The 13,933-nt window shown below is 44.3% G+C and overlaps 1 protein-coding gene across 2 annotated transcripts in view; it reads right to left on the reverse strand.

Moving 5' to 3' along the window:
- The window catches only part of mms22l (MMS22-like, DNA repair protein), a 56,808-nt gene that overhangs the window by 10,007 nt on the left and 32,868 nt on the right, over nt 1-13,933 (reverse strand). For both annotated transcript variants that reach the window (XR_827468.3, XM_010865566.3), the window contains exons 14-24: nt 12,340-12,846; nt 8,175-8,371; nt 7,621-7,771; nt 7,121-7,260; nt 4,813-4,958; nt 4,421-4,580; nt 3,505-3,650; nt 3,010-3,221; nt 2,733-2,899; nt 2,269-2,365; nt 1,920-2,087 (exon numbers count right to left, since the gene is read on the reverse strand). Coding sequence is in view for 1 of the 2 variants with exons in the window: in XM_010865566.3 (XP_010863868.1) it covers nt 1,920-2,087; nt 2,269-2,365; nt 2,733-2,899; nt 3,010-3,221; nt 3,505-3,650; nt 4,421-4,580; nt 4,813-4,958; nt 7,121-7,260; nt 7,621-7,771; nt 8,175-8,371; nt 12,340-12,846 (2,091 nt within the window). In the remaining variant the exon portion in view is untranslated. The remainder of the gene's footprint in view (nt 1-1,919; nt 2,088-2,268; nt 2,366-2,732; nt 2,900-3,009; nt 3,222-3,504; nt 3,651-4,420; nt 4,581-4,812; nt 4,959-7,120; nt 7,261-7,620; nt 7,772-8,174; nt 8,372-12,339; nt 12,847-13,933) is intronic.

Consider the following 13,933-nt stretch of genomic DNA (forward strand, 5'->3'; position numbering starts at 1 on the left):
GTCACAAAGCTCGAATAATTTCAAATTGGTTTCTTGAACATGACAATGAGTTCACTGTACTGAAATGGCCCCCACAGTCACCAGATCTCAACCCAATAGAGCATATTTGGGATGTGGTGGAACGGGAGCTTCATGCCCTGGATGGGCATCACACAAATCTCCATCAACTGCAAGATGCTATCCTATCGATATGGGCCAACATTTCTAAAGAATGCTTTCAGCACCTTGTTGAATCAATGCCACGTAGAAATAAGGCAGTTATGAAGGCGAAAGGGGGTCAAACACAGTATTAGTATGGTGTTCCTAATAATCCTTTAGGCGAGTGTATGTCTCAAGATTTGCTTATTTTCATCTTCGAAACATTGCAAAAATTAAAAACTTTCTATCAAAAACTGATGCAGAAAAATGTATCCATGCTTTCGCTACTTCTAGACTAGATAACTGAAATGCTCTTCTCTCTGGTTATCCAGACAAACTAATAAATAAACTTTAATTAATGCTGCACACGGCTGCTAGAATCCTAACTAGAACAAAACAATTGGAACACATTATTCCTGTCCTGGCGTCCTTACACTGGCTGCCTGTTAGTGTTAGGGCTGATTTTAAGGTTTTACTCTTAACCTATAAATCAATACATGGACTTGCTCCTACTTACCTTGCTGAAATGATCCAGCCATACATACCTACACGTAACCTACGATCGCAAGATGCAGGCATTTTAATTGTACCTAGAATTTCTAAACAAACAGCTGGCGGCAGGGCTTTTTCTCATAGAGCTCCACTACTGTGGAATGATCTGCCAATTAAGGTTAGAAATGCAAACTCAGTGCAAACTTTCAAGTGTCTACTAAAAACGAATCTCTACAGCACGATTTATAATTAGGTGTAGCCTTTGCTGTCTTGCCAGGTGGGCTCTCGTCGCAACTGGGATGCCCTCCCTCCAATGCCTTTCGGGGGAAGAGTCACTGGCTTGTTGTTGTCTCTCTGTTGCGCACTTGTGCAATAGTATGTACGCTGCTGGCAACACTCTGCCCTCTTAAAAAATTAAGAGACCACTGTACCTTTTACTTTCCCTTCCAAAAAAGTTGAAAAGGAAGGTTTTAAGTGAGGAACAGAAGGGTTAAAATTAAGAGACAACTGCAAATGTAATGCTTCTGTTCCTCACCCAAAACATTCATTTTCAACTTTTTTGGAAAGAAAAGAAAAAGGCGCAGTGGTGTCTTAATTTTTTCCGGAGCTGTATATTGTATGGCAATTCAGTTTCTCTTACATTGGGTTTTGCATTCTTGAAAAACTATATTAAATAAAAAGTGATGTTGTTTGTCTATGCCGCTTCCCTTTATTGTAATATTTTGTTTTGGTTGAAGATCTAATTACATTAAATGCCAAAAATATGAAAAATTCCTAAAATCTGACAGGGGCAAATATTTTCACTGCAATGCATATATTGGCAGAGATCTCAGTAACTGGTTTACTTTTGCCAGCCCAAAATCAATGTCAGGAAAAATTATCTATCGGGAGGGAGTAATGAAATTATATTTTAAACAGATTCAAGCAACCAAATAATAGCCCACAATTACAAAAAAGCAACGTTTGTGAAAGTGCAGGTACGTTGTTAGGATGCTGAAAGAGTTTTTTATACTGCATATCTTTATGTGACATTGTTCCTGCAGCCTGGTCATACTGCCCCTGCTCAACCCCAATGTAAAACACAGAGTTTAAACAACTTGGCATGTCAAGGTCTCTGGCATTGGACTAGCTAGTTTTTTCTATTCTGATCCAGGAGACCAAACAAATACACACTGGCCCTAGCAAGACGCACACGATCTGATTAAAAAATACACCACTTTGGGTCCCCAGGACAAGGATTGAGAAACAATGGATTAATGGTGAGGTTACGGTCGGATTCAGAACTCTACCTCAGCGTAGTGTTCTTGCCCAGTCCTCTCTTGTGTTCGGTGTTCCGCAGACTTAGCGACAGAATAGGGATGAGCACCAGAACCACACGTTGGTCCAGGAGGGCAAGGGTCTCGAGAACACTGTACACCTGTCTGTCGTAAACGCCCTCATTCTCCTCCACAAAGGACCTGGAACACATGACGAGGATGGACGTACTGTTAAGCAAATGCTTTTATAACATCAAATAGGTTGTTAAAATGGATGCTTCAAGTATGAATTCTGTCTCATTTGGAAATAGCAGTTAGATTTCGACTGTGACCATCTGTGACGCTTTTAAGTGTCAGGGTTTCTGCGGCCCATTTTGCACACCGTAGAACAGTGATGATCTGGTCACAGGGTGCTTCGCGGGTGGAGGGCGAGCATCTTTCCACCACCAGCTTCAGGGCCTCGGTGCTAGTCTTTCTCACTGTGAACATATACAAGCGCGCACACGTGCACACACCAATAAAATAACCAGCCTTAAGAACAAGCTTGCGTGTATGTCTTTAGGATTTGCATCTTCACCTCCTGGGGTTCACATGAAACATAAAATTATGTTTAAGTGTGGTAAAAAGACATTACATTTAAAATGAGAGTATAAAATAAACAACAGAAATAACAATAATTCAATACATTAAAGTTTAGCAGGCCACATTGGATAAACAGGTTCAATAACAATCGCCCTTAGCAGGTGATGGTATCGTGCTAAGCTTGGGACCTGTTCATGAAATGATATGAGAAGTCAAGTTTTTAAATGTTTGAGGTCTTTGGGTATGTGTGTTTCTCACTCTTACCTTGAGGCTCATTGACCAGCATCAAGCAGCGCAGCAGAGAGTGGAGGGGCATAGTGAGCAGAGCGGGGTCACTGTCAATGTTACGCCTCAGGAGCTCCAATAGGAAGGCCAGGACTGTGGTCAGGCGGGGAGGAGGGGCGTGACCTTTGAACTGCAGGAAGTTGTCACTGAGGAGAGTAAGTAACACCTGGTCATTTAGAAGGCTGTTGCCGGGTAGCTTACAGTAGATTAACATTTCCTTAGTTTCCTAATTATTTAAGTTTTAATAAATTCCTACCTGATCACCTGCAGGATGCTCCTCCTCAGTGCGCCACCCCGTGGTGTGGGTGTGGCCTCGCAGGCCGCCAGCAGCACCGGGTGATTGGCTACGGCCCCGATGGAGAGAGTAGCCGGAAGGAAGTGGTCCAGGTACTTGGAAATGACATCACGGAGTTGCTTCTTCAAGTAGATCCCCTGAGACTGAGACATGCTGGCTGCGATGGACAGACCCTGGACGGGAAAGTGAAAGAAAAACCGTTACAGTAGGTTAGGTCATTCAACGTATAATTACTACTGCTGATGGAAAATAAAATAAAAAGTTCCTCTTATCCAAACCAGTTACTACATCCTGAAGTATTCAAACAATATGACTTGGAATTGCTTAGAACCTTACAAAACAATATTTTCACAATACTCATGCTCCAAAACCATTCATATTTCGATATTTCAAACCATATTGTCAAAAACAATATCCTAATATCAAGGTTTGTTGGTGCGTATGTGTGAGACACACCTGAAGGTAGAGGGGCAGGCTGTCCCTTAGGGCCTTATCCAGGCCAGACAGAGAGTTAGGGAGGAGCAGCGTGTTCACAATGTTGAAAAGCAGCTGCTGGGCCTTGGAGGTGGCCAGCAGGGGGCTCCAGTGCTTCACCAAACACCCTGAGAATACAGGTACACACATTGTAGAATCTTAAGAACTTGTGAGGACATATACAATTACTCCCATTCAAATCCTATTTTCCCTAACCACCAAACTTCGCCGTAACACTAACCCTTAACCTGATTATAGCCCTAAACCAAATCTTATGTTTACTTTATGCCCAACCCTCTGAACCTTTTGAGGACCCGCACAATAAGGTCATATTTTCCTTGTTCTGCCAAGGGGTCCCATTGAATGTTAGTACTTGAATATGGTTGTCTTGCCTCGTCGCTTTCTAGCGGCACCTTGTGGCAGCTTGGACATTTATGTGCTCAATCAAGGTAGAAGTCTGGAGAGAGCCTTCCTTTTGCCATGTAAGGATTCTGGTGTATTCTGACTGGTGTAGGGAGCGGCATGATTAGGACCAAAACACACGGTGCTTCAGAGAACAAGTATTGACTGTCCTAGGACTTATGGGAGTTGCTGCAATGAAGCAGGGACTTCATTCCAAATGTAAAATCTCCACATTTGGGAGATTTTAATTTTTTAAATCTTCAAAATAAAAATCCTTGATTCACTTTTGTAGTGTAAACAGTTTGTCACCTCATGCTCCAGTGACGCCCCGTGTTACTCTGTGGCAAGGCAAGGACATAATCGGCAATGTGACATCAAAATTGTGAAGGTAAAAATAATAATGAATAAACAGTCTGTAATTGTCTGTCTTGAATGGACATTTCAAGAACTAGGCTTGGAAGTTAATATTTAGAAGCCCTTTAATACAGACACCCACCCACAGCCCAGTAGGCCATCAGGAGACCCTCCTGAGGAGACTTGTTGACCAGGTAGGGTTTGATGTACTTCATGATGTCCCCTGTGTAGTCCAGGGCCCGGGCTGCCATTTCAGTACGCTCAGATAAGATCTGCAGCCTACTGTACACACGGCCTACCGCCTGAAATAAAGACAGATGGGAAGTAGGAAAAATACAGAAAATAAATTAAAAACAACACTAGTTGAAGTAGTCCATGTATGGCCGAATACTTTTGGGGGGTTTTCTGTTTAGGGATGGCAGTTGCCAGGACATCAGGGACATCAGGACATACCTTGTTGGGAATGGCTGGGAATGTTACGTTTGTTTGCGATGACGCGTACCTTATTACAGTGTGGGTGTGTATTTACAGTACCTTGATGAAAATCTCCAGTGCAGGCCTGGGCTCTAGCTTGCTGCCAGCTCCAGACTGCAGCCCAGCCCTCTGCAGTAGGGAGTCCACCTCAGGGAGCCTCAAAACCAGCCTTGTGAGCTCTGACAACTGCTCCTCCAGAGCCTTACCTGGAACAAGCCAGTCACAAGGAATATAATAACTGTCACTTAGCAGATCTGGCGCGTTATGGGACCTGAACTCTATCACCTAAGTGTTGCTAGTATAAACCCTTAGGCTTAGGATATGTTGGCCTGACGCTTCAGAATTTAAAGGGGAAGTGGAGTGATTTTAACACACGTTTTCAACGTTTTGTGCTTCTAGGTGATCCCTAGAGAAAGCCTAGGGGTAAGGAGATTTGGGCCAGTAACTGAAAGATTGCTGGTTCCAATCCCTGAGCCTCTGCAAAATAACTAACATGTAATCCACCAAACCTTTTTTTTTATATTTTCTTTTATATTTAGTTGTGAGAGTATATTGGTTTTCAGATTAGCATGGCCCCTTCAATGGATGTCTACAATGCGTTATTTAAATGTGACTAAGATTGTTCTCGATTGCTCCAAACCAGCTCCAAATTACATAAGAATCTCAGTCTGGATAATGGTTCTGCAACTGTTTATTTCTAAGTCTAAGGTGTCATAAATTCATGTTTGAATGTTGTATAAGAAAACAAATGAACATAAGGATTTATGGGACAGTGGCATTACCCCAACCGAAAGTGCTGGGACATTTTAAAGAGTGAGATTCTATTGTTATGATTTGGTCTGAATTGTTTAGGAGTTTTGTGTATGCAATGCTCAGACATTATTCTATTGGACTGTAGTCAATGACAAACTGTTTTAATGTCTCAGCCAAATGTGATACCAATTTTCTATGTAACAAACAAAATATCAATAAAGATGTTTGAGGTTAACTACAGGCCCAGAAAATTTATTAAATATGTAGAAATGGGTGAACATCTCCTTTAAGTTGCTACTTACATGCATTCACCAGAGCACAACCCCGTCAATTTAAACAGTTCATGTGGAGGCAAAATGGATGCAGTTTTTTTGGCAATGTAGGACATCAAGCAGGTGTATGTACAAGCATCAACTGTCAAGACAAATAACTATCAGGCCAGAATGTAAAATATGAAATGCAGAATTAAACTGCATTTTATACCAGCATTTCAGTGAAATGTTTGGGCAGGCAATATCAATAGGGGATATTTGCTAATTTCCTTGTAGTCCAGAGCAAGCAGACTGGATGGATATCATCGTGCGCTATGAATTTGAAGGGTAGACAGACCAATGCAAACTGGATCCCCCTTCATAATAATTAGGATCATTTCCCACTGTCCTTCCTCCTCAAGAATGTGTTTCTGTACATTTCTGTGCCCCCAGTGTGGTGGAAATTGAAGGGTCTATATCTATGATCCATTGTGGCTCAGTGGCAAAATGTGCACAAACATTTTTGTCAGATTACCATGTCAGGTAGGGTCTCAGTCTCCGAATGTTTCTATTATCCATACAAAATACCACTAAGCAATATGCTACCGATACATCTATCTTTGCAATACCATTATTAGCCTACGTGGAGTAAGGATTTCTTTAACCTAATGTTACAAACTTAGGACGCCATAGCTATAATACAGCACTTCCTTCAATCACGGAATGATGTTGCAACATCTTTTTGGAAATGTAGAAGGAGACTTAAGAATAGATTACAAGGTGACAAGTGTTTTAGCATTCAACCCATTACTTTTATAATATAGTGTTTTTCATATACATTTTTCAATTATATATATTTTGTTCTGGGATGATTCTGCTTCATTAAACAGGAAACTGGGGTAAAACCGAAGACTTTGTATTTGCTGAATGAGCAGTGGGCAAGATTCAAACTCATGCTGCAGCAGTTTACATCTATGTGCACCAGCGGCAGTAGCTTACAACACTGGACCAACCCAGGACACAGCTTTATATTTAAACACCAAAATGTCCTGATGTTTTCCACTGCAGGTGTGGGATGGTGGATGATTTCTCTCTATAATGGCCATACAGGCAACAACAAAACCCAGAGGTGCCTTAGTGATGTTATGCACTGGTCACCAACATTCGAACAACCCAAATAAAATAATTATGAAGTCCTACCCATTTTATTACGGTGAAACCACATCTTTCAGCCAATGAGCATTCATTGTTTGAACCACTCAGTTTACGAAGTAGTGTAACTTAGTGAGCACATCCAGAAGAGAAACCGGGCTTGGACAGTTTAAACTTTGGGCACAGGTGTGGCGTGTCCAGGGTTCTTTTACCTGCTCTACTTTCGGTGCCATCTGGGTTCTTGTGGATGTGCTGCTGAAGAACACAGCGGAACCAAGCCCTCACATACAGAGCCTGGGACGGGCCCGACACGCCACCTCCGCAGCCAGAACTCACAGACGACACCAGTTCGCTGAGGAAAAGACACAAGGAACTCAGGAAAGGGAAATCCATTGGAGCAAATCAGTTTAAGCGAGGCGATGCGCAGGATAGAAAATATTGACAGAAAAATTAGTTGTGCATAGATTTGTAGATCTGTGAATCCGCGCTGCCAGACGGTAATGTAGTGGATCTCAATCTCCATGCTCCGCTCGAGCAAAGGCACTACACAGACAATAAGCTAATAAGGCGGGGTTCGCTTAACAGCCATTCCTAATGCACAGAGGATTTAGAGATCAGTGATTCTTTGCAGTGCTTCCATCAGAATGGTCCATTCAGATGTTTGCAAGTGGTGACCCAGCTGGCCTGAGCTGAAGCATCGAAGTCCGGGTACCTGTTCTGGAGCAGGTGGGGCAAGTAGCGGGTCACCAGCAGTGGATGCAGCATGTCGTCCCAGCCGAAACACTGCATGACGGACCGGGCAGGGTTGGGCTGGAGGTCCTGGGGGGCTGAGCTCGGCAGGTCAAAGGCCAGCAGCGTGAACCCTGGGAAAGACAGTACACGTACGGGGCGTGTTACCCTATTCTTACTAAGGTACCAGAGTCACGCTTCATGGGGGGGGGGGCACGATTAGGGGTTGCAACTGAGCGAGGAGAGAGTCAATGTGGTGTTTCGGAAAAACTGATGAGAAAGAGAGAAAAATGAAAGACAGAGGAACGCAGAGACAATACTACAGACAGAAAGACAGAACTAGAGAATGAAACAGTGACACAAATAGAAAAAAGGGAGACTGACAGAGATATTCAAAAACAGTGGGAGACAGAAACAGAGAGACAAAAACAAAGGAGGATTAATGCAAATGACAACTGTTCAGAAACATGTGTGCTAAAGACAAAAAGTCCTACACCGCAAACTTCTCTCCCCCCTCTCCCTCCCTGTGTCTCTGACCTGCGGCAGCGTCGGCCAGCTGGGCAGTGGGGGTGTTGGAGAGGCGCAGGCTGTGGAGGAAGGGGAAAAAGTGAGCCCAGAGAGGTGCTGCGATCGCCAGGGGGCGCTCTTTAGCCGCACTGGTGCTGGGTGGATGAAGCCGGACATCGGGGGGGACAGCTGAACCGCCACGCTGGACACTGTGCTGATAGACCCTCCTGGTGAGAATAACCCACACAGTGTAAGTATACCCAGACACACAGACAGACACACAGACAGTCACACAGACAGTCACACAGACAGACACAGTCAGACAGACACAGTCACACAGACAGTCACACAGACAGTCACACAGACAGTCACACAGACAGTCACACAGACAGTCACACAGACAGTCACACAGACAGTCACACCAAAAACACCATTATTTCAACAGAAACCCCTCTCCTTCACACCACCTCCATCTCTCCTTAATCCTTTCCACTTCTCCCTTCCTTTTTTTCCACTCTCTCTCCATCCCCCACTCTCTCTTTCTCTGTATCTGAAGGGAGGGATTAGGTTTGCGCGGCGGAGCGGCGCGGGGTTGGAGCCGAGCGGGACCGATTCCCCGTACACCGGCAGGGCTGTGGCGGCCTGGTCCCGCTGTGGCTGGCATTAGCCCAGATAAGCAGCTGAAGGAGCTGTAATCTCATTTAGACTGGAGATGATCCTCAAGCCCCACCCCAACTTGGTATGGAGGTGGGGCGGGGGGGCAGGGCAGGTCTGGCACCCCTTCGGCTCCCCTCAGCCCCCGCACCCCAAGCGCACACACCTCTGCTTGTGCCTTCCAGCAAGGTTGTGTTTAATCCGAAGAGAGCTGAGACAATCGATTAGAGTCTGAATTCATTAGCCTCGTTACTGCAGCGGGACGGGTCTTTCACACCCATCGAGCCTCATTGTACAAGACATCAGCGACCCCACTTAATCCTGCCCACTGCCACACCTTATGGGGGGTGGACGCACGCACGCACACACACCACTTAACCCCTCCCTCAAAATCAACCACTAACACACTCACCATCCCCTGCACCCCTGTCTCAGCACAACAGATACTTGTTGTTTTTCAACCATTTAATACATGTAAACTCGCCAAATGACACTTAATGACGCCACCTCCCTAATGACCATTCCCTGCTCCTAACAGGAAGTCTCAGGACGCATTTAATGAGCGTACAAGTGTTGGGTCTCCACAGGGGAGTGCTTCATCCATTTCGGAGATCTCCCATGATTGGCCCCTCACCACTCCATGCAATGATACTGAACGCCACCTTGCACGCACGCACACTCAAACATGGGGTCTCAGGCACCCCACGCACAGAATCATGGGAAAGAATGTAATGTGAGGAATTAGCCTACGGATGGGATGTTGGCCTGGGTGGCCGGGCGTGGTGAGAACAGTCCTAGTCATTGGGTGTCTCGCGGACATGCCACGCCCTCCGGCTGGATAATTCTCTTAATGTGTGCAGATTCCACACTGCTATTTAACAGACATAATGACGGCAAGGCAAAACTTGCCAAATACATAATTACCAGTTAATTGTGTCACTGAAAACGAATTAATCACAAAGATAGCGAGTGCTGGCAGGATAGAGAATTAAGTGTAATTTGGCAGGACGAATAAGAGAGCACTTTTTTTTTTTAATTGTCTCTTAAATGGGTCAGCGTGAGCCCGGCCGTTACACAGCACCCTTCGAGAGTCTCCTCTCCTCTCATTCGGCAACGTTGGCCATTAATGTGCAAATGAGTGCCCTCCAACCCCTGGTTGGAGATGGGAAATACTGGGGAATTAGGGAAGCTACAGAGATATCCCTGGTTACAGGTGCTGACCTGAAACTAGAGAAGATTGCGCTTCATGTTTCACCTTGAAAGTGTGTGTGCGTGTAAAGTAAGTGCACACATTCATGAATCGGGAGTGAGGATTGGCACCGACTGGCGGCAAGCTGCTTCAGCCGATTTGGGTTAATCCACAGCGAACAATAACACGCTGTTCTGAAGTCAGCCCTATTCAGAGAACCAGACTCTCTCTCTCTCTTCCTGGCGCCTCTTCTCCAACCCCCCTGCTGTATCTCTCCTCAAACAGACAACTGCTTCAGCCTGAACCCTTTGTGACCTTTTGACCTCTGGCCGGGTCATCCCGTGTAACTCACACGGGTGGCCTGTCGTTGAACTTGCCGCACAGCCGCGGTACAGTCGCTCCACAACAGCCACAACCATGGTGAGCACACAGCAGGGCCCCTGGGGGCTGTAACTCTACACAGGTTTCTGCCAGCACCTGCTGAAGGTGACCTGTGGGGACTCTGGGCCCTGCGAGACAGGGGCCGCCGTACACAATAAATGTCTGGGTTCACAGTAGAGGAGAGGCAGACAGGTAAAGACACAATCCAGCCTTTGTGAGTTTGGAGGAGGAAAAGGGGAATTTTGAATGCATCTAGATGTTAACATTGGTAGGAAGGGACCCAGAGGTTGTCCCTGACTACATGATCTGGCTAGGACTACACACTTGGCCCTTTTTGGATTTGTCCAAGCACAAAAATAAACTGAAGTCTGTCTGCCTGTCATTGGAACCAGCAGTTTGTCACTGACCAAAAAACAGTTTTGGGGGGATAAAACATAGGTCTAACGTCAATGCTTGAAGTCTGTGCATCTGTTTGTTTCTCTCTGTCGTCGTGCATCAGTGCAGGAGTTTAGGAAAAAAGAAATCTCAAAATGATTGTCTGCAGGGTCAAATTAACATCTAATTTTATGTAAAGCCACAACCATTGTGCTTTTTAGAAATATGGACACTTTTCTATTAAACCGCAAGTTTTCTCAATTTCAGCACCTTTGATTAGGGTGTCCAAATGATTTTTTTTTTTTATTTGCATTTACATTTTCAAATCTAAACATGTACCTTTTGTAAGAAACAAGACAAATATGAGCACCAGGCTAATTATAATTATAAAATTCTGAGTCTGTTACCAACTCCTAAACCAACACTAAAATCGGATGGAGCATTGTGGCTATAAATACACCCACATTGGCTCAGTTGGACAGTCTGATTGTTGATTAATAAGTGTTTGTAGTTTGGCCTATTATTTTTAGCCTAATCACTAACAAAATGCTAGAATTTGCATGTGATAAGTATAGTGCTGAAATTGCATTATGAATTGTTGTTCATTGATTGCCTGAAGGTGTTCAACCCCCAATGCACCAGATGACATTAACCAAAATGGGCAGTTAAATGCATTATTTTTATTATGCTAAAAAAAAAAGTGTATGTAAATGTAGGCTACATAAATAATTGGCCTACGTCTTAAAGCCTAGGTGACGGCCTATGCAAACACAGGAAGCAGAGCCTCTCATCCTGACACCAATGGGGATAAGAAGGAGGTATCAGGAAATGTTGCCCAACTTTCAACAACCTCTGTAATGAGCACAAACTTCAAATATATTGTTAATTAAGATTTACATCTAAAGGCTGGATACATTTGTAAGGCACGTTTGCTACCAAAAAGTGATTAAGTGCATGTTGAGCGCCACAACATAAACCATATTACACTCTCAGTGGAGACAGTCAGCTGTAGAAACATAAACCATATTACAATCTCAGCGGAGACAGTCAGCTGTAGAAACATAAACATCAGTTTGAAGACCGTTTTGTTTTTGCTTGTATATTTTTTTGTTTGTTTCAATATAACAATGTCATACCTCGTTTCAAAGAATAGTGGCCAAAATTCAGTCAGTAAAATTTTTGGGGCATTATATAGCCTAAACACTTAGCCGTATGCAACTGAATCTCATGCTGCATTTCTTTCATGTTGTCTGTCAAATACATGACAGTATTTAACATGACACAGGCACAAACCTAAAAATAAGTTATTAGCAACCAAAGGTAGAGGTTGCATGTTCCGATATTGCTACTTTCAAAACGACAAACGGATATTGGCATCCCTTAAACTTGAAACTGCTCATATGATTGATGCGCTTTTGGGAATATTATATTTGCACTAAATGTCCTTTAATATTATGAGATTTATATAGCAGATTTACAGTGATCCAAAAACAACCTCTCCAGAATGCCTATGACGAAGCGATGGAAAACTTGAACCCCTGTGTCTGTCTGCTCATCAATGGGCGTGCAGTGACGTAAATGTGTTTGTCCCCGCACCTTAATTCCCTCAGCATGATCTGCAGAAAGCCCAGGGCGGAGCTCAGCTCCGACTGGCGGCAGGCGGGCAGCAGCAGGCTAAAACCTTCGTTGAGCAGCTTCTCCTCTGACAGGCCCAAACCAGGGCTCGACTCAAACACCTCTGCCACGCCCTCCAGATAGGCCCCCAGTGGGCCCCAGAGGGCCAGGCGGCGTGACGGTTCCGTGGTCTTCAGGTAGAATTCTCTGGCCGTCTTGGAGAAGGAGGCGGCCAGCCAGCTAGCCTGGGCCCCGACGTCCAGGCCCCTCTCCTGAAAGAGGAGTATGAGAGCCAGCTGGCCCCTCCATACCAAGCTCCTCTGGGCAGGGGGAGAGTCCGGGGGCAGCAGGCCCAGCAGGTCACAGACCCGACTGGCCACGTCCTCCAGCTCTGCCTGCCGGGCCAACACCACAAACAGCAGCAGGAAATTCATTAAGCCTGCCTCAGAAAGTTCCTGCATTCGACGCTGGTGAAACTTGGAGTACACTCTGGAGGGGGGAGAGAGGAGACACAGGGAGGGGAAGAAAGAAAAAAGATTTCATTTCATTGGCCACAGTAAGACATATTATTTTCTTATTGGTAAAATGTTTTATTTTCCTCGCTCTTTTCCTGGTGCTGGTGAGAGACGTGTGTGTGTGTTGCTGTTAGATCCTGCGGGCACAGTGAAGAAATGCATTTAAAGATCATGTTAAATGCCAGAGACACTCAGTCCCCCAGAGCTGGGCCTGCGGTCGCCTTCTCTACAGCCATACTAATTTATTGCAACACCAGGGAGAGATCAATAACTACTTCTACTCCAAAACACACACACACACACAAAAAAAAAATCATAGACTATACAATCGCATCATAGACATACACAATCGCATTTGCGCAAACCAGGGCTCCGAGGACAGAGCTCAAATTGAGAAACAGGGCAAGAGACTCAGGGCAAGACATACGTGTTTGTTTTTGAGAAAGACTCATTGTTTTGTTGTTATGTAATCACAACCCAGAAATTCATGTTTCCTATTCCTGGCCCTAAACACTAACCCTAACCTTATAAAAAGGAAATTAAAAGGGACATTACTATCAGCCAGGGCATCAAACTAACCTTTTGGTTCAACAGCCACTGTGGCATTTAGACTGAAAATGTTTTTTTTTACCAGAAGTGTTTTTTTTACAAGCCAAAATATTTTTTTGACAAATTATACCATTAACCAAAAATACAAATGTGGATACAATGTAATGTTTCTAAATATACATTTATTCCATGTAACAAATAAGATTTTGCCAAATTCTTGTAACCTGAGTTCAAGCAAAATATTATAAAGGCCCTTTTTAGGGGCGAAAGATTATCTTTGGAACGGAGCCAACCGCACTTGCTGTGTGACGATTTCTGACCCTCCCAGTGCCCCTCCGTAACTTGAATCTGACTTAACTCTAGTAGCCTGAAATTTAAACTAAAACAATAAAACATATGGAAATACCCCAAACACATTAATGAGATTTTCTGGTAATACTTATCTTAATCAGGGAATTAATCTTTCTTAAGCATTTGTTGCTGCCACTGTGCGTGGATGAAATAGGTATAGC

This window comes from Esox lucius, chromosome 20 (assembly GCF_011004845.1).
Source record: "Esox lucius isolate fEsoLuc1 chromosome 20, fEsoLuc1.pri, whole genome shotgun sequence".
In the NCBI taxonomy this organism is placed as follows: domain Eukaryota; kingdom Metazoa; phylum Chordata; class Actinopteri; order Esociformes; family Esocidae; genus Esox; species Esox lucius.